At 43.3% G+C, this 27,918-nt stretch overlaps 1 protein-coding gene across 1 annotated transcript in view; it reads left to right on the top strand.

Annotated features, from left to right (window-relative positions):
- The window catches only part of FTO (FTO alpha-ketoglutarate dependent dioxygenase), a 415,383-nt gene extending 394,275 nt beyond the window's left edge, over positions 1-21,108 (top strand). The window contains 1 exon segment of the mRNA XM_055232690.2: positions 18,425-21,108. Within this exon segment, the coding sequence (XP_055088665.1) occupies positions 18,425-18,578 (154 nt within the window). The 3' untranslated portion in view covers positions 18,579-21,108.
- The last annotated feature ends 6,810 nt before the right edge of the window (positions 21,109-27,918 follow it).

The following is a 27,918-nucleotide window of genomic DNA, read 5'->3' as shown; positions in this document are numbered from 1 at the left end:
TCCGTAAAGTATTCTGTGCCAACTCCCAGGTGGTCTCGGCTGCAGAACTGTTCTTCCAAAAAGTGTAAATTCTAACTTAGCAGTCTGCTGAGAAGCCCGGCTCCCTGGCAGGCCGGGCACGGGGCAGGAGGTCACAGCAGCTAATCAAGTCTTTGCCGTGTTCTCCTGACTCACCGCCGAGTTCTGGCCCGGTCCCAGCTGACCCCACTCCTGTAATGCTCAGTGAGGAGCCGAACTTCTCCATTAATCGGCCTGTTTGCAGGAGCTGGAAAGGTGACTTGTAACAGGCCTTTTGTTCCCAGACTCCTCTATAATGACATTCTGCACAAGCAGATGTCGTCCTTTGATTCCTTATGACCTTCCAAATTTTGGCAAATGAGAAAGCATCTGGGATCTGCAGTGAGGGCCTAAGGGTGTCTTTTCTACAAAGAGCTACTGTCGTCCTCCACCCCACCCTGCCTTCACCCCCATCTCTACCAGGCATGTGGCAAGGACATGGCCTTGCTTATTTTCCCTGTTGGAAAAAGCCTTCTTCCCGGAGCCAGGGGGCTTTGAGATGAGGTGGCCCAGACCGTCCCATGCTTGAGCATTTACCAGACGTGACTTTGGGTCCCTGTGGCTGTCTCAGCTTGACAGATGAGAAAATGCTGTTGCTAAGTGCCCTTCCCAAGGTCACCCCACAAGCAAACACTGGTGCTGGGAGAATGAGATCACCCCCAGACAGTGAAGGAATGACAGACCCACGCTTTCAAAGCCCCGAAGTGTGACACTGCACCAGCCCATTGACCAGAGAATACAAGACAATAAGTAATAAACAGATAATGGCCTGTCTCTCCTCTTGCTTTCTCCTTAAAGATGCCCAGGTGGGAAACTTGTGGTTGTGATGATTAATTAATAAGTCCACCCAGTTAACCTGAAGTTTGCAGGCCATATTGCAAGCCTAAGGCGGTCTCTTTGGCAACTCATCCTTCTTTTCTGAGGCTCCAGTGGGCTTTATTCAGTGGCGGCATTGCTAGCAGCACCACAAAAACTTCGGTCGGAGGACTTCAGAATTTGGCCTGCTCTCTATTGAACTACGATGTTTTAAAACTCCTTTCAAACCAAGTCATTTCAGAAGCAAACCTTGCGCTGACTCAGAAGGCCTGTTCAGTCTTCCGTGGCTCTCAGCATATAGGATTACCCTCCTTCCTCAGCCTGAATTCACGGCACCAAAAAGAAAAAGAACAGCATAAATTGGATGTGTGTTGAGTTCTGAAGATACACATCAGGTGGACTTGGGAATACAGGGAGGCTTTGGCGTGATTCCTTCTTTTCTATTCCAGCGCAAAGGCGAACAATACATCAAAGCCTTGAAGGATAAGGTTTACAGCCTTCCCTCCCTCCCAGCCCCAGAGCTGGAGTGGCCTAGGACACCACTGAAGAGTCTTAAGATATTTTGCTTCATCAAATGAATACTGTGTGTAAGTAGAGCATAGAAGTTTACTCTCATGAGATGACTCCATTCCTAAAGGAATCTAGAGGCTTTCTGCGGAGCACCGTGACATAGATCGTATCATACTCCTGCTTAAAACCCTCCGGCGGTTCCCCATCTCACTTAGAGTAAAATCCAGTCGTCACAGTGGCTTCCAAGAGCTCAGGCTTGACTGACCCCATCCTCTCCATCCCCTATCTTCGCGCCCTTCCTCCAGCCACAGTGGCCCCCTTGCTGTCCCCTGGGCATGCCTAACTCTTTTTTCTTTCTTTTTTGGCAGAGACAGAGTCTCGCTATGTTACCGAAGGTGATTTCAAACTCCTAAGCTCAAGCAATCCTCCCACTTCAGCCTCCCAAGTAGCTGAGACTGTAGACTCATGCCACCGTACCTGGCTAATTTACTTATTTTTTGTAGAGACAGAGTCTCACTCTGTTGCCCAGGCTGGTCTAGAACTCCTGACCTTAAGGGAGCCTTCTGCCTTGGCCTCCGGAAGTGTTGGAATTACAGGCGTGAGCCACTGCACCCAGCCCTAATGTCTAACTCATTCTCACTTACAATACCCTTCCCCAGGACAAGCGTCCATCACAGCCACCCTAGCCTAGACTCTTCCCTCAGCCTCTCTATTCACTCTTTTTTTTTTTTTTTCATTTCTCTGCTTGATTTGCTCCAGAACACTTATCTCTAGGAGAAATTATCTTGATATTCTTGATATTTATTTGCTTACATTGTGTGGCAGAGAATGTTAGCTTTTCATCTGGTCTCACTTTTTGCCTCTTCCTTGAAGTCTTGGTTTTGACAGGGAAAGGGAGCAACATCCAGCTAAAATCTCACACTTCCCAGTGACTAAGTTCTAATCAGTGAGATCCAGATGGAGGGGGTTACTTGTCCTCCTTTCAAAGAGGAGGTAAGGGGATATTTTAGCCCTCTGTCTTTTCTGCTGCCCCCTGCCTGGGACTCAGATATGGTGGCTGGAGTGTCCTGGCCCCATAGGTGACTTTGGGGATGGCATCCATGTGCTAAGGATGACAGAGCAGAAAGGCGGATGAAACAGCCTGGGTCACAGACGTCCATGGTCTGCTTCTGTGTGATGCTCCTTAGACTTCTTTAATGTGAAATAAAAATAAGCTCCCATCTACTTTGACCACTGTTATTTCCAGTCCCCCTTGCTAGCGGCTGAATGCTGTTTATAACCAATACATGTGTTTATTACCTGACTTTCCTGCTAGCCTGTAAGCACCACAAAACCTGGGACTTGGTGTAGTTCTCTACTGGATCTCTAGATCCTGTTGAATGAATGGATACTAAAAGCACGAAAGTCACAGAAGTCCTTCTGGCCAAATCCTGGCTTTATCAGTGTACATTTAGCAAGCATCTTCTTGATCACTGACCCAGCGGCATAGATATTTATGTGGGACAAAGCAATATTAGTTTCCAAATGTTAGCTGTAGAAAGAGTGTCATTCATTTCCTAGGTGTATAAAATGCAGACATGCTTTGGATTTAGGGCCAGGACACTATGACATCTTTGGAGTTCAGGGCTTGTTAACATGACAATCCTGATGCTGCAGTGGCCTGCACTTCTTCCCTTTCTACAAAACAGCTGCACCAACATATAATTGTGCTCCTGTCATAAAACATCCATAGGCAAATGGAGGAGTTTATTATCTGTAACCTTGGAATGAAGTGGCAGCTTAAAGACTCCATAGGTTCTTTGGTGAGAGTGAAATAGTGCCCAGGAAGTACTGGAGTCAATGACACATATCACTCAGAGGATTAGAACTTCCCTGCAAAAATAGCTTTCGAATCAGAGTTTAAGAGTGAGTGGCAGTAATTCCAATTTTACCAAGTTCAGTTTAGTTGAAAAGTGTTGGACCAGTGAGTGACCTAAGTTTCAGCCCCAGTTAATATGACTTATTATTTATGTGGTTGTGTGACCTGGAACAATGCTTTCACTTAAGGGCACTAATCCCTTTCATAAGGGTGCCACCCTCATGACCGAATTACCTCCCAAAGGCCGACCTTCAGATACTGTCACATTAGAGGCTAAGAGTTTAAGATATGACTTTTAGGAGGACACAGACATTTAGTCCATAACAGATGACTGTCACTGCTTCAAGTGGTGTCAGTTGTGTTGTCCTAGGGCTGGAGGCCCCAAGATAGACTCATATGTTAAGGCCTTGGCACTAGCTGTAGCCTCATTTTCAAAACTGGGATTACACCTTTCTTTGCTGCCCTAGTAGTGAGGATCACATGGGATAATGCATATGGACGTAAGCCATACTGTTTATATATATAACTACAGTTTTTTTAGAGATGAGAAGACCTTTAGGGATTGTCTAACTCAAGCCCTCATTGTACAGATCTAAGTAATGATGGCCAGAAAGTCACAGTTTTGCCCAAGATCCTAGGGTAAAGTAGTGGCAGAACTGAGTCTTTAACTCTCAGACCAGTGTTCTCCCTGCTATACCATCCGGCTCGTTAAGTTGTTAGTTTGCTTTTTTTTTTTTTTTTTTTTTTTTTTGTGAGACAGGGTCTGGCTCTGTTGCCCAGGCTGGAGTGCAGTGGTGTGATTACTGCTCACTGCAACCTCAACCTTCTGGGCTGAAGTGGTCCTCCTGCCTCAGCCTCCCAAGTAGCTGGTACTATTACTACAGGGTAGTAATTACTACCTGTATTAATACTACAGGGTACTATTACTTTTACGTGCCCAGCTATTGCTTCTTCTTATCATTGTTATTAAAGTGCTGTGTCGCAGGGAAATCAGCTCCCTGTTAAGGAGGTACAATTCAGATGCAAGATGCTTTCAATCACTTGTGCACTCCACAGTATTTATTACTGCTACCATGTGTCAAACTCTGCTCTAGGCTTCGAGGATATAGCAATGAGCAAAACAGACAGACATCCCTGCCTTCAGAGAGCTTAGCTCACGTGCGTGTGCACACACAGACACACACACACACAAATGGCATCAAGTGCTACAGAGAAAAATAGGACAGTGAAGAAAGACAGGGAGTGCTAGAGTTGGGGGACAGGGAGGGGAGATATTTGCTGTCCTGAGTAAGGCAGTCAAGGAAGGTCTCCCTGATTGGATTAAGGAGTGACCTGAAGGGGTAGGGGGAGGAAGCCATGTGGATATTTTAGGGGAAGAGTGTTCAAGGGAGAAGGAGCAGCAGGTTCTAATACGCTGAGACTGCTCTTGGCCTCTTCAGGGTGAGCAAATAAGCCTGTCTGACTGGAGCACAGTGAACAATGGGATGAGTGCCAGGAAAGGGCAGAGGATCGGGGTTAGGAAAGGGTCCATCATGGAGGGCCTTGTGGACCACTGTAAGAATTTTGACTTTGACTCAGCTTTTAAATCAGTGCAAAGCATAAATTCATCAGAAGACTGATATGACCTTTATAAATTAGCATTTTTCTTTTGACCCATTATTTTCTTCCTAATCCTGAATTTGAACTGTGTCACATGGTTGGTATTAGATTCTACTGATTTCCCTACCCTAAGTGACCTGTTAGTGAATGTTTCTAAAGAAGAGAAATCCAGAAGGGCCCAGGAACCTCATGTTCCGAATAAGGTTAAAATGAACTCGTGAGGTGTTTCTTGGCATCCAAAAACCAATTAAGCAGGTTACATGGAATTATTTCTAAAAACAGCAGTACAATGGAAGGAGACTGACAGGTGAGCAGATGGAGGAACCATCAACTCAAATTTATTTCACAGCTTACAACTCAAATGAGCATTCCAAAGTCAGAACAGCTGGCCTTTTATTCTGTAAGCCATTGTCCCTTGCTTTGCTTATCTCTCAGGAGTATGAGTGGATTATACTCACTGGCAGTCTGTCTGTAGGTCTTTGACTTTGCAGGGGAAAATCCTTTGTAGAAAAACAGGCTGTTTGTGTAAATCAGATTTTTCTGTAATGTCTGCTGCTTCCTGCAGATTGTGAAGTTTCTAGATTCTGGAAATCAATGGCATTGGCCTTTTAGCTTTTATTTTCATAACTGTATTCGTCACTTACATGACTGCTATTATTTACTCAGAATCAAGTTGATTCTGAGTAAATGGAATTGAACCACATAGTCAGAAACACAGTCTTCCAATTTGCAAGAAGAAATGTTTTTTAAAATGTTGTAGTGCATTTAAAAATCACAGCCACCTTGTTATTCTGGAATCTTTCTGAAGTTTGAGACTGTCCCATGCAAACTTTACTTAAATTTCAAGCAACAGGGGAGTCATGAGATTTGGAAAAGGTTATCTTTTGTCAATCATGGTCCTTTGTGGAGTTCTGTGGTGACAGAGGACAGCGGAGAGACCATATTCTGTGGCTGAAAGGAGGGCTTGATACTACCCAGTGGGGATTTTGTTCCAGTAATTGCATCAAATTGGACCTGCTGCCATGTCATAGGTACAGCATGAATATCATTCATTAAGTCATGCACCTATATGCCTTCCCTCCCGATGGCTGAGTCACTAGCAGAATATATTTTCTTCCAAAGTGTTTGTTTTCATTGTTGCCCTTTAAAAATAATGAGTTCATTCTATTCCCTTGCAAGGAAAGTTACTCTAGACTGCTTTGAAATTGTATATCTTTTGTTGAGCACATTTCTGCAGTGGTTCCATAGCATTGTGTGCTGGGGAACCCAACCCGGTCTCTCTTAAAGCATCCAACCAAGCGGCCTCCGACTTGATACATATAATCGTCCAGCCCATTTGACCTTTATATTGTTACCTTTGGGCAGGTAGAAGTCATGCAAGTTTCGGGTGACCCTATCATGTGACCAGAGATCAAAGGTCAGCAGCTCCTAAATGTTCGGCTGTCAAGATAGCCCATTCATCACTATCATTATGTAACAGACAAGCCCACAAATGAACCGGGGGATAAAATTATTCTCAGCCCTCTACCTCCTGGTTTTACACCCCAGTGGTGGGCCAAGCAGTCTCACATATTAAGTGGTTCCAAGGGCCTGCCACAGTCCCTGAAGTAGGGGGAGGACTTCAGGAGACCTGTTTCATGTGCCAGACCCTGCGAAGTCACCAGCTGCCTGCCTGGGGAGCCAAGTTGCCGCTCTATAGGACTCTACAGCGGCCTGAGTCTGGTTTCCTCTGAAATGGAGCTGAATTGAATGTTAGTTCTTTCTGGACCCAAAGACACATGTATGTCTCCCCCACCGCAACCCACTTTTAGCATCTTTGTGGTCCTTTGTGGCAGGTTAACACAGTGCAGTGTTTTCACCAACTGGCCTGATCTTAAGAGTCGCCTATGAAAATGAAGATTCCCAGGACGTTCATCTGGAAAGTCTGACTTAGGACCAGGTGCCATTAGGAAACTCAGTTTCTAACAAGGGCCCAAAATGATTCTCGTGATGTCTGTATTTTGGAAGAATGCAAAGAGATTAGTCAGACAATTTTGGCTTCAAATCCTGACCCTATCCCTTGTTTGGCTGTGAAATCTTGGATGGATTAGTTAATCTTCTGGGCCTCATTTTCAATTTTGAGGACAAACATTTTAATAGAATATGTAGAGAATCGTAGCACTCATCTTTATTATTGTGGGGTTTTTGTTTGTTTGTTTGTTTGTTTGAGACAGGGTCTTGCTCTGCCACCTAGGCTGGAGTGCAGTGGCACAATCACGGCTCACTGTACCCTCAGCCTCCCAGGCTCAAGTGATCCTCCCACCTCAGCCTCCCAACTAGCTAAGGACTGCAGCTGCCTGCCATCATGGCTGACTAGTCTTTTTAAATTTTTTGTACAGATGGGGTTTCACTATGTTGCCCAGGCTGGTCTTGAACTCCTGAGCTTACTATCTGCCTGCTTCGCCTTCCCAAAGTGCTGGGATAACAGGTGTGAGCCACTGTGCCAAGCCTTATTGGCTCTTTTAAATGTTTTTATTACTGTTCTTATTATCCCTTCGGTGTGAGAGGAGATGTCATCGAAAGAGCATTGGCATGAGTTACAATGTCTTTATAATCTCTCCCATGTCAACAAAAGTCTCTGATAAACCCACAGGGGCGGTTTTGAGAGGGACAGGAGAAAGGCGGTGCTGTGAGGATCACACAGGCCATCACATGGCTTGGGAGGTGCCCTGGTGGAGCCTGCACATTGTAGCAGTAAAGGGGAAAAGGCAGGGCACTCCTCTGGACCCCTAAAGAAAGAGTGGAGATGGCTTTGAGCTATTTCATGACCAAAAAGTGGCCCTGACTTCCAAACAAGCAAGGGGCTCTTGCATCCCTTATATCCTCATCTTCTGACCTCCTGGAGGTACGACCTGAGCACTTTTACCCCTCACCCCAGGGTCCTCTCTTCTTTCATAGAGCCTTTACCATAGGCCAGAGGAGCTGGGGTTTTTTTTCTTTTTTTTTTTTTTCCACTTTTATTTTAGGTTTGGGGTATGTGTGGAGGTTTCTTACGTAGGTAAACGTGTCACGGGAGTTTGAGGTACAGATTATTTCATCACCCAGTTATTAAGCCCAGTACCCAATAGTTATCTTTTCTGTTCCCCCCTCCTCCCACCCTCCGTGCTCAAGTAGACCCCAGTGTCTCTTATTTCCTTCTTTGTGTTCATAGGTTCTTATCATTTAACTCCCACTTAAAAGTGAGAACGTGCAGTATTTGTTCCTGGGTTAGTTTGCTAAGGATAATAGCCTCTAGCTCCATCCACGTTCCCTTAGAAGATATGATCTTGTTGTTTGTTATGGCTGCATTGTGTTCCATGGTGTATATGTGGATCTTGTTGTTTTTTATGGCTGTATTATATTCCATGGTGTATATATTTTCTTTATTTGATCTTTCATTCATAGGCATTTAGGTTGATTCCATGTCTTTGCTATTGTGGATAGTGCTGCAGTGAACATTTGCATGCATGTGTCTTTATGGCAGAATGATTCATATTCCTCTGAGTGTATACCCAGTAATGGGATTGCTGGGTTGAATATTAGTTCTGCTTTTAGCTCTTTCAGGAATTGCTATACTGCTTTCCACAATGGCTGAACTAAATTACACTCCCACCAACAGTGTATAAATGTTCCCTTTTCTCCCCAACCTTGCCAGCATCTGTTATTTTTTTACTTTTAATAATAGCCATTCTGACTGGTGTGAGATGGTATCTCATTGTGGTTTTGATTTGCATTTCTCTAATAATCAGGGCTATTGAGCTTTCTTTCATATGCTAGTTGGCTGCATGTATGCTTTTTTTTGAAAAGTGCCTGTTCATGTTCTTTGCCCACTTTTTAATGGGGTTGTTTTTCTCTGGTACATTTGTTTTAAGTTCTTTATAGATGCTGGATATTAGACCTTTGTCAGATGCATAATTTGCAAATATTTTATCCCATTCTGCAGGTCATCTGTTTACTCTGTTGATAGTTTCTTTTGCTGTGCAGAAGCTCTTAAGTTTAATTAGATCCTACTTATCAACTTTTGCTTTTGAAACCCTGGAAGACAAACTAGGCAATATCATCCTGGACATAGGAATGGACAGAAATTTCATGACAAAGACACCAAAAGCAATCACAACAAAAGCAGGGGAGCTCTTAACCATGATTTACAGTGAGACACTCTGGTTCCATAGCCAGGATGATGGGAAACCTTTACCAAAACAAATCTCTTCTTGGAATCCCAAGTTGGAACTCTAAATGTTCTATCTCATGAAAAATAACAATCAGCTGGGCATTGTTCTGCATGCCTGTAATCCCAGCTATGTAAGAGGCTGAGAAAGGAGGATCACTTGAGTCCAGGAATTCTAGACCAGTCTGGGCAACCTAGAGAGACACCATCTCAAAACAAAACAAAAAGCCCTGATGTTCATGGCTATTGCACTATATATTATTATTAATATTATATTTCACACAAACTGTAGGTCATGTAGGTGCTGAGGGAAAGAATTGGGAACTGTGAAAATCATTATTTATATGGAAGATGTCTTTTGAGTTCCAAACAAATGTGGAGAACGTAAGCCATTGACAGCAGCTGGGTACCACCTGCACTGTCTCTTTCTCCAAGGCAGCAGGATGGCATAGACCCACAGGAAGGACTCTCTAATTGTGTTAATTGGCCAAGATCCAGGCAGCAGAGTTATCTATGCTAAATGGAAGAAAGATTTCTTGCCTCTGCGTAGTGGCTCATGCCCGTAATCTCGACCCTTTGAGAGGCCAAGGCAGGAGGATCACTTGAGCCCAGGAGTTTGAGACCAACCTGTGCAACAAAGGGAGACCCCATCTCTACAAAAAACAAAAACAAAAATAGCCAGATGTGGTCATGCCTGCCTGTACTCCCACCTAGTCGGGAGGCTGAGGATCACTGGAGCCCAGGAGTTGGAGGCTTCAGTGAGCTATGACTGTGCCACTGTGCTCCAGCCTGGGTGATGGAGTGAGACCCTGTCTCGAAAAAAGAAAGAAAGAAAGAGTTCTTGAAAAATGGATGGTTGTTTTTGTGGCTGAATGGCGTTATCTTGGTGTTCAAAAGTACTTCAGGTATATTTGGCAGTCAAAGTGTTTTTAAAGCACCTAAACAGCCTATCTTATATTGGACTTCTCACCTCTTCCCAGAAGCGTGAGGCCCAAAAGTAGATGTATATACAACTAGAAGTTAAGCCAAACCCGGCTTCTCAAGTGGTCATGGTTGAAGAACACTAACTACTAAAAAGGTGTATTGACCCATGGGGACAAAAAACTGACCCCTGGGGAAAAGTCTGGCTTTTCCTCACTCTCTGATGTGTGTTGACTTTACTGATCTGGAAACATTAACGTGGGGAACAGAGGCAAGAGGTTAAAAGCCTTTCAAAGAAAAAGTGAATGTGTCTTTTGTCAAAACTCATTTAGGAATTGGTTTGTTTTAGTGGTTCTGCAATAGGTAAACTGAGTTATTTGACATGCTGACTTGATAAAGCCACCTTTGTCCGAGTAGACTGTTATGATAGCTGTAAGTATGACTGGGTGGCTATTTACTTGTAAAGTTGTCCACAGTGCCATGATAGCAGTGACAACAGTCCAAGAAGACACATTACAAATTCATTAACTTGTTCTTCTCTTTTCAGAGGATTTAGAGTGTCAAGGGAACGATTATTATAAACTAGACTGCATACTTTTTTCACCACTCACTGTAACAGATTATTTGGAGCAAAACATGGTGAGACTATGAAAAACAGTACAATGGAGTGGCCTCTTCCATGAGGTTAGATTTTAAATGTAGCGCTTAAGGTAGGCATCATGGAGGTGAGAATTATACATGGAAATCCCTTCAATTTGTACATCAGGTACTGGCAGGGATTTAGATACCATGTTAATATGAAAAATACTTATCTTTAAACACTGGAATCACTCTGTATGGCAAGACGTTGGCCACACAAATACACATTAGAGTGAAATGAACCCTCAAAATACTGAATTGAACAGAGGACATTAGGGTCCCATATTTGTCTCATGCTCCCTTTAAAGCAAAAGGCCATTGAGAGGATTGTTGCCCTATGACATCATTGTTTCCTGCTTTTTTCATGCTGATCTGGCAGGTGGGTTTTGCAGGTTCATGTGGACTTGATGTAACACAAATGTTTTCTACCTGAGGCCCCTTTTTTTTTTTTTTTTGAAATGAAGTTTCACTCTGTCACCTAGGCTGGAGTGCAGTGGTGCGATCTCGGCTCACTGCAATCTCCGCCTCCCGGGCTCAAGCAATTCTTCTGCCTCAGCCTCCTCAGTAGCTGGGATTATAGGCGTGCACCACCACACCTGGATAATTTTTGTATTTTTAGTAGAGACGGGGTTTCACCACATTGGTCAGGCTGGTCTCAAACTCCTGACCTCGTGATCTGCCCACCTCAGCCTCCCAAAGTGCTGGGATTATAGGTGTGAACCACCTCGCCTGGCTCTTGAGGCCTCTTAAGCCTTGGTATTGGCTTATGCTATTGTGCATTAGGAGAATGCATTATCATGTAGCTCATGCCCTCATACAGACTCCTACTCAGCATTTGGCCAAGTGACTGTCAACTCCTTAAATTCAAATTCCAGAAAAAACACTGACTTAAAGAAGAGGAGACTTTTAAACACTGGGTATTTTATGATGAAGCTGTCCGTTTAAACTGCTCTCTTTAGAAGTGTGATTTCTTTCATTTTTATTTGTGAGCGTTACAAGCCCTTCTGGCCAACGTTGCGTGATCACTAGGTTGATCAGCGAGGTTTTAAAAATAGGACTTGTATCACATAAGAAAAGGGATATTGAGGCATAATTATACATTTATATGGTACTTTACATATTTTAGAGTGCTTTTATATGTGTTATTTGATTTTATCTTCACATAACCCAGTAAAGCAGAGAAGCATTAACTTCAGTGTAACAGTCGAGGAAACTAAGAGGTTGAGATAGTTTTCTCAAGGTCACCCAGGGAATATATTAATAATTAGAGATAGTTTATGCCCTCAGAAGCTGAACATGTATCTTTTATTTCTATAGACTGTAGATACTTATGCTGTAAGAGCCTCACAGTCAAAAGAATGAAAAGAAGAAAACTAGGTTTTGTCAGTCATCTAACATAATAATAGTCATTCTAGAAACCGGAGGTAAAAACAACATTTGCTTCTTTCCTCTGAAACGATTTGGAATGTCCTGAATATCTAAATTTGACAAGAATAGCTGACTAGTCAATGGACAGGATCCGTTTTAGTCCAAATGGAAATCCATGAAAAAGATGGAATGGAGTGAAAAGGGCAGCCAGCCAGATGTCCAGGGGTCTGACCTGCCCTGGCTCCCTTGCACACCGTTCCATCAAACCTTGAGTAAGGCAGCCCTCACTCAAACTGGGGATCCAAATACCTACCCCTGCCATCTGTCCTAGATATTAGGAAAGTAAGAAGCAGTGCTGTGGATGGACATTATTTGGGACTTTTAAACATTGTACAAAATGTAATTGTTATTTTAATTAGGAGTTGTTCTCCTCTTTCCCATTGAAGAATTCCCTCTTAGGAGTTCATTTCTGTTATCTCTTCAGTGGCCCATGCTTGGTAATATTTCTCCATCAAGTTCTAGTCTGTGTATGTGTGTGTGTGTGTGTGTGTGTATGTTACATTTGCTTATTCTGATGAATCTTTCAGCAGGAACCATTTCTCCTGAAATCTTTATCATTTCATCAAGAGTAATGGAAATGTTACCTGTCCTTTATTTGTTGCAAAATTTAGGGACAAGGAAGAAGACCGTGTATGTTTTCTTAAAATCAATGGCCAGCACATTACTGTAAAACCTATTGATTAAAAACACAAAGTATAATGTTAGTCATTTAGTCTGTGAAGTGATGCAATAAGGGAAGAAATTTATCCTTTGACTTTTGCATTAACCTTTTATTGACTGCTTGCATACCCATAATTAACACACTCTTTAGCTAAAGTGGTTAATTTTAGCATGGTGACCAGTGTTCACTAATGTAGCTGCAATCCCGATCATCTAAATGTAAGTGCAGCCCTGGGGGAAATCACCGGGCAGTGACGCCCTTCATGAGTTACACCTTGGTCAGGGGGACCTCTGGACAATCTGCTAGCAGCTAGCCAATGTGCCACTTTTCGGCTGCTTCCTGTTACATCACTAGGTCATTCAGGGAGAACAACTCCTAAGTAGCTGAGAGTTTCAGGAGATGGTTTATAGAGTGCTTTGAGTCAAAATAATGTGAATTTAGGAAGGAGAGAGAGAGAAAGTATATATGTAATATATATACTTTATATACACATATAATATGTAATATAGTATATATTGTATAGAATTATATGTATTTATTATATATATTTATATATTATATAATATTAGATATAATTATATTTTATATATTTATTACATAATTATAATTATATATAATAGTTATATAATAAATATATAAATTTATAAATTATATATAATAGTTATATCATTATATTATAATTATATAATAAATAAATAAAATTATATAATTGTTACAGTTATATGTAATAGTTATATAATTATATATTAAATATATAAAATATATAATAATTATATAATAAATACATATAATTGTGTGTTTTAATAAATATATAATTACATATTATATATACATTATATATAATTTATGTATATCATTATATATAATAATTATATATAATAATATAAATATATTATTGTATATAAATATATCGTAATACATAATATATAATATATTAAAAGTATATGTACATACTATATTATGTATATACTTTATCTCTCTTCCTCCTAAATTCATATTATAAATTCACATTACATATTGTATATTATACATAGTATGTAATAAAGAGTATAGTATAAAATACATATGTATAAAATATTTATATTTATTATATTTAAAATATTTATATATAAAATAATAGGTATACATATAAAGGATATGTATACAATATTTTATGTGTATATACATATTATTTTCCTTTGCTGTCCTTGAACTGCTTCATGAAAGGGGCAGTATTTTCTGAACAGATCCAAGTTTATGTGCTAACCCAAGAAACATTTTTTAAAAATGGGATTTTTCCTTAGGATAGGATTAGAGAGGACAGGATTGAAAAGGGAAACTGTAACTTTCTTATTGTTTAGCTGGGTTCAGTAGGACTTGAGAATGACACTGAGAAGGGAATCTTGTTAACTTCTTTAGCAACATTATCCAGCTCTAGTCCTGAAAACTGGCTTATTTTCATGCAAAGGCCGGTGTGGATGGACCAGCATTCTCTTGTTTTCTGGGCAGAAATTTGTCCCAAATAGAAATACTACTTAAAACAAAACCAAATGTCAGTGTTTTCATGAGTTCATACCCAGGTATTCTCTGCACACACTACGCTGTATCAGCCACAACATCTCAGTTTGGAGAGACTATCTGCATTCACTTGGCTGAGGCAATGGATGTTGTAAAAGGCAGGAAATAACTGAGAGACAGGAAGCATGGCCAGCATATCAGCTAGGATTCTTTACAGAAAAACCTAACTCAGACAATAAAGGCTCATGAAACTGAAACATCTAAGTGAAGCATGACCCAGATACTCAAACAGCATTGTCTAGGACCCACCCCTTGCTGGACGGCAGCAAAATTTGATGGCAGTTCCACATCACACATCCTAATTATTCATAGGCCAGGAGAGGAGAAAGTCTTATCCTTTAGCTCCCATACCAGTCCTCTGATTTATTCTCTTGATCTTGCCCCATATTGGGTCATGTGCCTCCTCTTAAACCACTCCCTGTGGCTAGGAGAGCGTGATGTACTGACATAGCTTAAGCCAATCAAGGCTCTCCCCTGGCCGTAGAGGTGGAGCTAGTCCCACCCACATCAAGTCATGAAGCATGGGGAAGGGACAGGTACCCCACAGGAAAATAGAATCCTGTTGGTGGGAATGGTGGGAGTAAATACAGGACAACAAATTTGCATCACAATCAGTATTCCTCACATATTTCATAAGACAACTTGGGGCCCCTTTATTTTACAAGAGACTATACAGTATTGTGTGCTAAGAAACAATCCAACCTTATTTCCTGTAAATGCAAAATCAATCTGGAATAACCACCACTTAGAAGGGCAGACGACAATGCCTTTTATCAATCCTAGGTCTTCAGGAACAACTGCTGATCCCTTCTGAATCTGAACATTTTAGCCTGACACTGGAAAGTTGTAGCAGCTTGAATACATAAGCCTCAGGGTCTTGGAATGTCACAATGTGATAGGATCCAGCCTTAGGTGCAATTTGATTCAAGCCAGACAGAGCTGCTCATGTATCCCCAGAGCTTCCCCTAGAAGGAGTCCGTCGAGACAGCCCAAGTATAACAGGCAGCTCTCTCATTGGCATTTCTCATCTGCCACTGGTACCTGGAGTAGAAGTAACGATAGTGATAATATTATTTAATAGGTATTGGGCGCTTGCTATGTGCCAGGAAATGTTCTAAGCACTTTCTGCGTATAATTCATGTAATCTTCACATCAACCCCATAAGTAAGAGACTATTATTACCGTCACCACTTGACAGACAAGAAACTGAGGCTCAGCGAGGTAACAAAACCTGCCCAAGATGTCATGCCCCTGGAGAGCAGCAACTCCGGCAATCCAGAGAACACACTCTTTACCACCATGCTGCAGTCTCCCTGCTTCCCATCTTTGGAAGTTAAGATCCAAGAAGGAAGAATGAGTGACCTGAGCAAAAGAAGTGAAACCCTAAAGGGGGACAGATGTGCCTTCAAGTAATTCCCAACTTTCTCTTTATCAGTTCCATAGTCTGGCATGATGCTAAATCACACAATATCATTTGAGTTGGGGATGTCTGTCCTTTTTCATGGGTAAATACATCACCTACCTCCAATGACGAGCCCTCTGCTGGCCCCTATTACTATCATTTGGAAATTGGCAAGGAACACTGGACATTAAAGAAAAAATTTTAAAGTAATCTTGCAATTTCTGAATGAAGGCTCTGAAGAAACCCAACAAAGGGTTCTACTCCTGGCCCAGATGGATGCAGTGACTATGTACAGCTTGTCTGTCAGAGCTTGCATGCAAAGGAGCCACTTCCCATACCAGCCAGTCTTTTTTTTTCTTCTTCTTCTTTTTTTTTTTTTTTGGAAACAGAGTCTTGCTCTGTTGCCCAGGCTGGAGTGCAGTAGCACGATCTTGGCTCACTGCAACCTCCACCTCCTGGGTTCAAGTGATTCTCATGCCTCAGCCTCCAGTAGCTGGAATTACAGGCGGGCATCACCATGCCCAGCTAATTTTTGTATTTTTAGTAGAGGCAGGGTTTCACCATGTTGCCCAGGCTGGTCTCTAACTCTTGGCCTCAAGTGATCTGCCTGCCTTGGCCTACCAGGGTGCAAGGGATTACAGGTGTGAGCCACCACGCCTGGCCCCAGCCAGTCCTTTGATGAGAAGAACAACAGCAGAAAACTGTGAAACAGCTTTGCCCAAAAGAAAAGCCACTGGGATTGGGAAGCTTCTACAACACAGCATAAGCAAACCTCTGCAGCAGGCTTCAATGTGTTTAATACTTTCTCAAAGTACAGAGGCAAAACCCATTTGACAGGTGAAAAAGCATCTCTATTGACTTTCTACAAACCTTATGATATTCTAGGTGGATCGACACTTATCATAGCCCTTTAATCTGCCAGCCAGGATAATGTGTGCACGGATAATTTATCCACTGTGAGATTGAAATGCTCAATTTGGAATAACTTTCCCTACCCAGTAAATTGAGCATTACTCTAGGATTCTGAGACAGAGAGAAAACACAATTTTAAAAGCTTTGCAGAGTTCCTTTGTAATTAGTCGCAGCTTTCCTTGAATATTAATTTCCCCTGCATCCCTTTCAAGTGGTTTAGAGACTGTCTCTAGAACTACAGAGATGCACCCTCAGAACCACGACAGCAAGTGGCATGGTCTCAAACACCTATGATTAAGTAGTCTGCAGAACGCACCCTCTGTTCTTCAGTGCAGTGTGTAGCTTATCAGTGCAAACAGTTTAATATTTATGCTAAGAGGATTGTCAAAAGCAGCTTCTGTTGCTTTAATTCTTGTTTTAAATAAATAATGAGAACATTTAAACACATTACTCTTCTTGGGGCCCCGGGGTCAGCTAATCTTATTATTTATGAAGTGATGTGCTACATAATAGTACTTAGTGCATGTTAACAGATGCTATTATCAGGGCCTGATGCAGAGAGCCGAAGATATATTAGAATGTTATGTGTAATGTACAACGGATTGAGTGCGTAGGATGCCGGTGTAGCAATTAACCACACGCGAAAATAGGTGTAAAGTTGAAGTATGTTTTCCCAGGGGGATCCCCTCACCATTAATAATTCCCCAGAGAAGAAGATGTCTTTCAGTTAGGAACCCTCTCTACCATCAGGCTTGGAAATGGGGCCAGGATATTCCATTCTTTGATCTCGGCATAGTCAGTCCTACACAGTCAGAAGACAAATAGTGAGCATGCCCACTTTTTAATTGATTTAGACAAAAATGCAGAGAAGGCGGGGGTGGAGGGAGGCGTGTGTGCAATGCTCCCAAATGTCCTCATAGTGTTTGGTTTTGATCCACTCATTTTCACTGCCATGTACTCCAGGAGAGTCAAGAAATTGTTCATTCCTTATTGCAATCTGTTTCCTTCTCTCTGATCCTCATTTTGCAGATAAATAAAGCTAAAGCCACTGAGTTTTCCCAGGTCACTTTTAAATAAGCCAGTCTCTCTGAGAGATAGATGCCTGCCAAGGTGTGAGAATGTTGCCCCAATTTTTTTCCTGTGAGGCTATAATTTAGCTTCATATGATAATTAATTTCTCTACTATTGATGAATAATCCATTCAATAAAAACCGTGATTTAAGTGTTTTCCTTAGGGACTAACTCTTGCTGGCCTCTTAATTTAATTTTGTGGAAGTTTTTCCCACCTCTTCATCAGTGGAAATGATTATTAACCTCTATTTGCATATATCCTTATAAATCGGTCTCTCCTTGGAGTGCCTTTTTCTGAGCACAGCAAGCTGGGACACTTGTAAATCTCCAGGATCTCCAAAGTCAATCCCGGCCTGTAATATTGTTTAATCTATTCTTGGACGTTTTAATGCAGTAAATTCAATTTAATCTTTCCCAGTAATCTAGTAATACGTCGAAATCCCACAAACATTTAAATCTGATAATGGCTTAATCACACACTTTAAATAACAGTTGAGATAATGAAAAAATAATTCACCATTTTAAAGGCAGAGTAACTGAATTTCCCTGATGATTGGCTTCTACGAAGCCACCTGAGATAATACAAATCTGGGAGTCAAAGCAAAGGAAGCCCCAACACCATCAGGAACAGTCTTCCTTCTTACAAACACCTGCGTTCCGCCTGTAGACTCATTCAGTCGTCACCATGACCTTCACCCCAGAGGACTGTCTTTGGAGCATTGGCCAGTGTTGCTCCAAGCTTCCTGTGGGTTGGGGTCTTCTAGGGGTTCCCTCCCGTGGATTAATTTCCTATTTTTACTCTTCCAGGTGCCAGTCTCGAATTGCCCGAACTTTACCTGCTGATCAGAAGCCAGAATGTCGGCCATACTGGGAAAAGGATGACGCTTCGATGCCTCTGCCGTTTGATCTCACAGACATCGTTTCAGAACTCAGAGGTCAGCTTCTGGAAGCAAAACCCTAGAAGGAGCACAAGTCTCAGGCGGAGGAGAAAAAGAGATCGGCTTTTCTCCTCCAGCGCTCTCATGGGCTTAAGCAAGGGCAGTGGAGACTTCTCTTGGCCCCTAGAAAGTAGCACCCAGGTCCCAATCCAAAACAGCTAGGAAATGGTGCCCATGAATTTTTAAATGTTTTAAAATGACCCTGTGTTATAGTCTGATTTGGTGTTAAACAGGACCTTCTTCCCCAAAAATTGTTCAGATTTTAAAATGTGAGCCATTCAGCCCCCAAGGTCCAGGGCAGGTGACAGGAATGAGCCCAGCGTGTGACAAAGCCTAACCTACTTTCCTCTTTCCCAAGCTTTTTCAGAGACTCTGGAGTGGACCCAGCCCTCTGGGGAAAGACAGAACTTAGAGACATCCCAGTTTCTCACCCACACCCATAGTGCTGTCCAATATGGTAGCCACTAGCTAGCTGTGGCTACTTCAATTTAAATTCAGTTTTAATTTTAATTAAAAATGCAGCTCTTCAGTTGCCCTGGCCACATTTCAAGTGCTTAATAGCCTCATGTGGCTAGTGACTGCTGTATTGGACGGTACAGATATGGAACATTTTCATCATCAAAGAAAGTCCTATTGGACAACGCTTCTATAAAAAGTTTGAGAGCAGGAATTCCCGTTTCCATTCCTCTGTAGCCTCTATCCCCAAAGGCAAAGAAACTAAAAGAGAAATGACTCATTGAAGATTGGCCTCTTTCCTTTCTCTAAGACAAACCTAAGTAAAAGCCTGAGCTTTGAGTCCTGTGCTCAGTGCACAGGAAGGAGATGTTAATAATTAAAATAAAGTTGATATCCTCTCTTTAGGGAGTTCCCCTGATCTCTTGAAAGAGACACAGCCCCATTTACATTATTTCGTGGATTTCACCAGCATAATATAGTTTTTTCTGTAAGTCCCTTATTCTTATGTAATAACAGGTAGAACTGAGGTTTGAAGAACCTCAGTGGCCCATCCTGATGACATTGGAGACTCAGAGAGACAAGAGAGAGTAGGATTTAAAACCTGAGCTTTAAGACTCCCAACTAGCTTCGTGTCCTTTGGCATGTTAACGTGCCTCAGTTTCCTCATCTGTATAATGGGGATATATGAAAGGCACCACTCCTAAGGTGAACATTAAGTGAGATGATTCTAGTTACAGACTTAGAACAATTTCCAGCACATAGTTAAATATCCAGGAAATTCTAGTACTGTTATGTGTGGGTGAGCTGACCTGGATGTAGATGTTTTCCTCTCTCTTTCTGACCCCTCCGCCAGTTTTGTCTTGTGATGCCATTAACACATTTCTCCCTTTCTGACCTGGCTCCTGCCCATTGGTGTCCCAAGAAATTGTGAGAATAGTTAGCCCCCCTCTCCCCAGCCTGTTGCCTTCTCATGTAGTTGTTCACAGTAGTTGAGAAGTTGAAGAGCTTTTGCCTATTGAAGGTGCACTGAGAATAAACTCTTTCCTGCCACCAGAATTGCAGTGGCTCAGGGCCTGCACTCATTCCCATGCAGTTAATAGCCACAGAAATGTCACGTTAAGCAAAGCGGCCAGGGTCTCATCATGTTGAGACTCGAGTCTCTCAGACCTTGGATTCATTCCCTGGTGTCTTTGAGCCTCGGTTTCCTCATTGGTAAAAGAGAAGTGAAGCAGTGTCTCACAGGGTCATTACAGAGATTAAATGAAATAATGTAGACCAGGAGGGCGTGGTGTTTAAAAGTCACAGATGGGGCACCCTCGGGCCATCCAGCCCAGTGTTTTCTTTAGCCCCTATGATGTTCATTTTTTGTTATATTCCATTAGGTGCCAATATTTAGAAATTGTGAGATTTCACATAAAATTAAAAGGTCTGCATTTTCTTTTTTTTTTTTTTTTTTTGAGACAGAGTCTCACTCTGTCACCAGGCTGGAGTGCAGTGGCATGATCTAAGCTCACTGCAACCTCTGTCTCCCAGGTTCAAGTGATTCTCCTGCCTCAGCCTCCCGAGTAGCTGGGACTACAGGTACGTGCCACCACGCCTGGCTAATTTTTGTATTTTTAGTAGAGATGGGGTTTCACCACGTTGGCCAGGATGGTCTCGATCTCAACCTCGTGATCCACCCACCTCGGCCTCCCAAAGTGCTGGGATTACAGGCATGAGCCACCGCGCCCAGCCAAGGTCTGCATTTTTCTTTAGAACTCAGAATACCCAGTAGTCCTAGGCCCCCATCCTCGCATGGCAACAAGCTAAATAGCGTCTTCCCACTGCGAGTTGGGGCATGACCCAGCCTATGGTTTGCCATAATCCCTCTTTTTCTCCGTTTTATCACTAATTGTGAACCTGACCTGCGTCACCCTTTCATGTCAGCACTCTCCAAACCTGCTTGCTTGCACCCCTCTAGTCGAAATGTTTTGTGCTCACCCCAGTATATGTGTGTGACTATTGAACTGTATTCGTAGACTGCTTGTACTAATGTAATGTGCATCATGAAATATTCATATCCAATAAAAATATTAAAAGGATCAGATAAGAAACCAAGAGAGATTCTGCTGTTTTTTTCCTTTTGCATGGATGAGCCAGCTTCACTGGCCTGGATGGGGCCCAGGTGGAATTAGTTCTCAAAGTCCTCCAGGTGGAGTCAGGGGATGTGCAGCAGGGTTGGAGAAATCACTACTTTAAGTGAATCCGAAAGGTGAGATCACATTTGCTCTAAAGAAATGGTGATCCCAGCGCTTTGGGATGCTGAGGCGGCAGATCATTGGAGGTCAGGAGTTCGAGACCAGCCTGGCCAACGTGGTGAAACCCTGTCTCTACTAAAAACACAAAAATTAGCTGGGTGTGGTTGTGTGCACCTGTAATCCTGGCTACTCGGGAGGCTGAGGCAGGCAAATCGCTTGGCCTGGGAGGCGGAGGTTGCAGTGAGCCGAGATCACGCCACTGCACTCCAGCCTGGGCCACGGACCGAGAAAAAAAAGAAATGGTGACTTTCATTGAATATGTGTTTGAGGATTTCATGTGCTCTCCAGGGAGGTTTCAGGTAGGTAGAAGGAGGTGGGCAAGACCCAATAAAAAAGGCAGCTGGTGCGGGCAATGACAATGAACTCATATCCTGCAGGGTCAAGGGAAGGCTTGCTTCTGCCCTGTGAATTGGAGAAGGACTTTCCTGGAAGCACAGGCCCAGAAATCGCACCCTTTCCCCCATGTGTGAGGATAAGGGACCATTTCCATCAGCAGCACCCTCCTGCTTTCCTGCCAGTCCTCCCTGTGGCCCCAGCTATCTTGAGAAAAGTGATCTAAGAGATCCCTTTGCACTGAGGTGCTACTGACTGCCCTGCCTCCCTCCTTTCCTCCTGCAAACCTTTCTTGGTGCTGACCACAGCCTCAGCAATGAGTCAAGCCTGGGGACCCAAGACACATCTCTGCCTCCCAGGCTAGTGGATGCCCTGGGATATGTAGTGACCAAAATAGGAACTTACCCCATCATGGGGAAATAGATAGTAAGCAGCAAATCAATAACAAGAGTGTTCCAGGTGGTTGTAAGTGCCAGGAAGGGAACCAACTGGGAGAGGGACAAGAGGAGATGGTGACTGACCAAGGGGACCTTGATCAGGCTGTGGGTAAGGGAGGTGGTCGGGAAGAGCTTCCCAGGAAAGGGGACAGCGGGCCCAGGCAGGAGAGCCCTGGGAGGGGGTGCCCAAGGAAGGAAAAGGGCCCTGAGCCCGAAGCCAAGAAGACCAGGAGGACAGAAGGGGAGATGTAGGGCAGAGCAGGCGGGAGCCACTTGGGTTTTATTCCACACACCCCAGGAAGCGTGAAAAGGTTTCAAGCAGCAAGGGCGTGGAGGTAACTTGGTGAGATATTTTTATGCTTTAGACCATCGCTCTATCTGGATTCCAGAGGGTCTCTGAGAGAGCAAAAGGCTCAATCCAAAGGAGCGGCTTTCCAACTGGGAATGTCCCCCTGGCTAGGCGAGATCTCAAGATGGCCTGCGGCCCCTCTAGGTTGCCCACCTGCTGAGTTCACTCTAAACAGCCCCTCCCCTCCGCACCCCAGCAGATCCATTCCTGCCGCCCTCACTGGTAGGCTCCAGCCCCACAGAGCTTTCTAGACATAAAAGAGTAGAGTCATGGCATCATTGGTGACACAATTTTAGTAAGAAGCTTCAAAATCCGTCACTCACTGAATCGAGGGATGCCAGAATTGAGAGTCCATAGGACCTGTTTAATGGACCCCACGTTCGGTAGACAGTTTTTTGTATGCTTCAAGGGAAGGAAGGTATTTTCAAATGCAACTTCTTTTTTTTTCTTGCTCTAGTTAGGGCTGATTTTACCACTGGGCAAATTGCATACATTTGGATCCATGCCACGCTAAATACTGTTTATTTTGGAGATCTGTCAGAGGCAAGCGCATGGAAGACAAGGGGATTCTGGTTTGAAAAGGCAATTCTCATCCAGACAGATTCAGATGGAGAGGAGCAGTGCGGATTAAAATGCGCCGAAGTGGTAATGCCGTTTATCCCGTTTGCCTTTGTTACTCTGTGATTAAATGGTATTTTTAATTAAGTTTCATTGGGAGCCATAGGTATCGCGGTGGTGAAATCAATTTGACAACCATAAAGGGGAGAGACGGCACAGGCGTGTTGTGATGATTGCGGCTGTAGGGAAAGCCAGGCAGTTTGCAGAGGATGGGTGGGAGGAGGGGAACCGGCTAAGAATGACTTCCTGCAAGACAGCAAGGGCACCCCTGGGCCGCTGCTGTGTTTGGGAGGCAGGTTTTGGGGGTTGTCAGAAGGCATTCACCTGGTTCTCTCACTCACCTGAGACACCCGATAGATTTCTGGAAACTCCAGGAAAGTATCTGAAGATCTGGTTCTCCATTCTCTCTTATTCACAAGGAGAGAACCACGAGTGCCCCCCAGATCCCAGCTAGAAGGACCAGACAGCTTTCCACCCTGGTTCCCAGGCTCCCATAGTCCTGTGTCCCATCGGCCCCATGCTCCCAGGACGGTCCTAATTCCCACCTCTCAGAACCTTGTCAGCCGAGTCCTTCCTGCTCTCTGGCCCAAATCCTCCTCCTACATTGGAAACTCAGCCTCTCTGCACCCTCCGCTCTTTCTATCCTGCTGTCATTCATCAGATTTTCCAAATCTTTGGATTCCTGAGTGGCAGAAGAGGTTTTCTGAGCTTAAGTCCTGATTCTGTGTGTGATCTTCACTCTACCACCTCTTCAAACCTTTGTTCTCTTGTCTACAAAATAGAATAGTAGTAATCCATCACCTAAGGTTGTTGTGAAGTTTCAATAAGTTAATGTGCATTTAAAATGCCTCCCGCAGTACCTGGCATATACAGGTCTTCAGTGAGGTACTAGCTATTATTATTAACCAAGGTTCCTGTGATAACAGTTGTAGCTTTGTGACTGGGCCAAATCATTTAACACCTCTGTGCTCCAGTCTTTGTTTATATAATGGGGATGATGATAATGCCTAGCTCATTGGATTGTTCTGTCCCCTGTGATCAGCCATGTTAAGTGATTCATATCATGTCTGGCACTTAAAAATCACTCCACGCATGTACATTATTATGATGAAAAATATGATCAGTGATATCCTGACCAAAATATTCAAAGGGACTAAAGATAGCTGTGGCTTGTTCAAGTTATATTGTGTCACTATCCCATATATTATCCCATTTGCTCTTCACAGCTTCCATTTTTCGCTAGGCGGATGGCATGGAACTTTTTATAAATGAGATATTATGAAAAATGATGTTTTAGGACTCCCATTTCTACAGCGGGAGTAGGTCACCCATTGCAATTTTAGATTTGCTTAAAAAAAATTTTGCCATCACCTTCTAATTGATGATCTGTGTACAACAATTGTTTATTGACTCTGAATGTCTAAGTACCAGGGTCAGTCTATTTCAAGGGGAGGGAAGCATTAATTAACCTCCAGCATTAGATTCAGTGATTCTTTTCCAATGATGCAGTTCATGACTTTGCTCGCATTTACTTTTCATCAATCCTGAAAGAATTGAGGTAAAATAGTTCCTCTGCACATGTGTGTCAAGCTAGATGGATAACAGCAGATACAGATCTGTTTGCCTGTCTGCACTTGCCTTTAGACAAAATTCATCAATTTTACAAAAGCCACTGACTAAACATGGCACCAATACAAATGAAGCACTTCTAGCAGGCGGAGTTTCCCTTTGTTTCTGATCTGGTAAATGCAGTAGTTTCCTGCTGAGAGATGGGAAGTGCTGGCCTAGGACAGCAAGGTGCCCTACAGGTGGGGCCAAAAGGGTCAAGACCACTCTACAGGAAGTTTAGAAGAAGTTCAATGGTTCCAGATCCTGTGTGCTTCGGGTAATTCTGACCGTCTTCATTAGTGATAATGGCATGAAGCTCTTTCACACAGTCTTTTTTTTTTTTTTTTCGGACAGGGTCTCACTCTGTCACATAGGCTGGAGTGCAGTGGTGAGATCACGGCTCACTGCAGCCTCGACTTCATGGGCTCAAGCGATCCTCCTGCCTCAGCCTCCTAAGTAGTCGGGATCATAGACACTTGCCACTACACCCGGCTAATTTTTTTGTAGAGACAGGGTTTCACCACATTGCCCAGGCTGGTTTCAAACCCCTAGGCTCAAGTGATCTGCCTGCATCGGCCTGCCAAAGCGCTGAGATTACAAGCATGAGCGATTACGCCTTGCCCTCCACACAGCCTTGCTTGGTGTTAAAGATTAAACAAAGACCACAGGTGATCACTCTCTTCGTGGTGCCAGTTTCAAGGGCACCCTTCTTCCCTTCCCAGCCTCCGAGAGAAGGAGAGAGGGTCCACAAGCCAGATCCATCCCCATCCACACAGGTAAAACCACGGCTGTGCAGCTAGCAGGTGGAGATAACATTTGGAGAAGGGCTTTGTAAATGCTAAAGTCCTACTCAAGTCCAAGGGAGAGAAATTATTATTATTCATTTTGTGAAACCAATTTAGTTTGGATGGGTACTGGAAGAATTTCTACATACATTCATTACTTCTGATCAGGCAAGACCAGTCTGACACAAGAACAGTATATGGCTCACTCTTAAACCACAGAAGGCAGCCAGGGCTTGGAGAAATAGAAACCTCTCTTGCACAAGAGTAGTCTCAATGAATCATGTTAAGGCCTCTTTAAGTTTTTCGGACTCCATGCACCCTGTGAAAACTGCCTTTCTTGAGTAGAGGCACGTTCAGCACTTCATAAAATAATCTTGGAGCCTCCAGACACACGGATGGAGGAGCATGATTTCATTTGTTTCTTTGCAAAACTGCTGTCCCCAACTGAAAAACCCGATTATCCTTTCAAATAGGGAATTCGGCTTTCCACGTTGGAACCAGCACAGTTAACCTTCAAAGCCCCAAGGCCTGCAAGAGATGAATCAATTTCTCAGACAGCCAAAGCTGTGGCTTATAACTCATCCAACTCAGAAAACTGGACCGCTGGTCACCTTCCTTTCCCCTGCCCCCAACTCTGCAGAGATTTCCAGTTGATTATGCCTTGATTAGAGTCAGGAGAGAAGCAAACCAGCTATATAGGATTCCCATTATCCTTCCCTCCTCTGCTCCCAACCAGGGTCACGCTGAGAGGGATCTCGGTGAACATGTGAACAATCAAGCCATGTTTACCATGGACGTTTAGTTTTCTTTTCTCAAAATCAAAACAGAGTTTAGTAGGCAGCGTATTTCATACATGCCCCTTGATCAATGGAATGATCTGTCAGAAGCCATTAAAGCCCCCATTAGCTTGAATGCATTCAAAGCTAAACTATTGGATCATTTAAGGGCTGCAGTGATTGTTTTTAATATACCATACATTGATTTCTCCCTGTGAGCAGCAACATAAGTTTGAAACTAACTGTGTATGACTAAGGCTCCATTTGCTGTCTCCAGCCCTCTGTGAGAAGCATGGTTTCACTTCGACCAGAAATGTCTGTGTATAATTTTCAAAGAGATGCAGACCCTGTCGATTTCCCAAGGTTTAGACTGGGTCGGGTTGTTATTTCTTTTTTCCCTGAGCTTTCTCCCATTTCTTTGTGCCCATTAAGTGAGCCGTGCGTGCAGAATGGGAGAGGCATCCCTGCCAAGGACTTCAAGTGAAAGGCGGTGGGAGAAATTGTTCTGAAAGCATGAAGCCCAGCTGAGGCCAAAATCAAAGTGAATTTGACAGCCTTGGGCCAGCAAAACTCCGTACCCGGCAGAAAGCAATAGATGTGTGGCTGTGTCAGGGGCATCCTCACTGGGACATAGCTTGGGGAGCTGAAGGTACCTTGGAAGGGCCAATTGAGGAAGCTAGCCAAGGCCACAGGCCCTCCTTGGGCTGCCATATTGCCAGGTCTTCATTGTATCGACTCTTCAGTCTTAGCCAACACACACTTGTTGATTCCTTCCGGAATATCAGACTCTGCTAGCAACACAAGGTCCCTGTCCTCAAAGTCCTATTCTTAATCAGCATTTCTGATTTCTGCCCTTTGCTCATTTTAATACAGAGCCTGAGGATAGGAGAGCAGCGTGGTGAAAGGAGTAATAGTTACCACATTTGCAAAGGCACATACCCCAAAGAGAGGTTTTTAATATGTCACACCCATTTTATAGATGGGGCAATGGAAGTCCAGATGGGAGAAGTTATTTTAGGTGAATTATAGAAACCGGATTTCAAGTTTCTGGTATGTATTGAATTTGGGAAGGCCGTGAACATTCTTGAGCCCTCCTCCCGAGTTCACCTTCAACATCCTAAAGCATGTTGAAGAGGAAGGTGGTTCCAGGTCACTTATAAGAACAGGAACAGCCCCTCCCTTCAAATGTGAGCCCAGAAAGGAGAACCTTTGTAACTCTAGAAAACAGTGTGTGTGTGCTATTGTTTTTTCCATAGGTCACAAAGATCCACGAGATACTGGTGATTTTACATATTATTAGAGCCACTGAAATTTATGATGCAGGGTATTAACGTCAAAGAGGCCAAGGTGCATCATTCAGAACACTGGCAGGTCAAGCAGAAACCACCGTAGTAAAGTCGAAAGCTGGAATCAGCAAAGTGTAGCCCACAGCCAAATCTGGCCCATCCCCTGTTCTTACAAAGTTTTATAGGAACGCAGCCATGCTCATCGGTTTATGTATTATCTATGGCTGTTTCCAACTACAGTGGCAGAGTTGAGTGGTTGCAAAGGACCATAGGGCTATCAAAGCCCCAAATAGTCATTGTCTGACCCTTCATAGAAAAATTTTGCTGAACTGTAGCCTAGCTCCAAGGATTGTTGTATCACCTGTAATCATGCCTATTAAGCAATTAACGTCATGTCTAGTACTTAGTAATGACTCAG

The sequence above is a fragment of the Symphalangus syndactylus genome, chromosome 11, assembly GCF_028878055.3.
Source record: "Symphalangus syndactylus isolate Jambi chromosome 11, NHGRI_mSymSyn1-v2.1_pri, whole genome shotgun sequence".
NCBI lineage: Eukaryota > Metazoa > Chordata > Mammalia > Primates > Hylobatidae > Symphalangus > Symphalangus syndactylus.
This window is presented reverse-complemented; position numbering and strand designations above follow the sequence as displayed.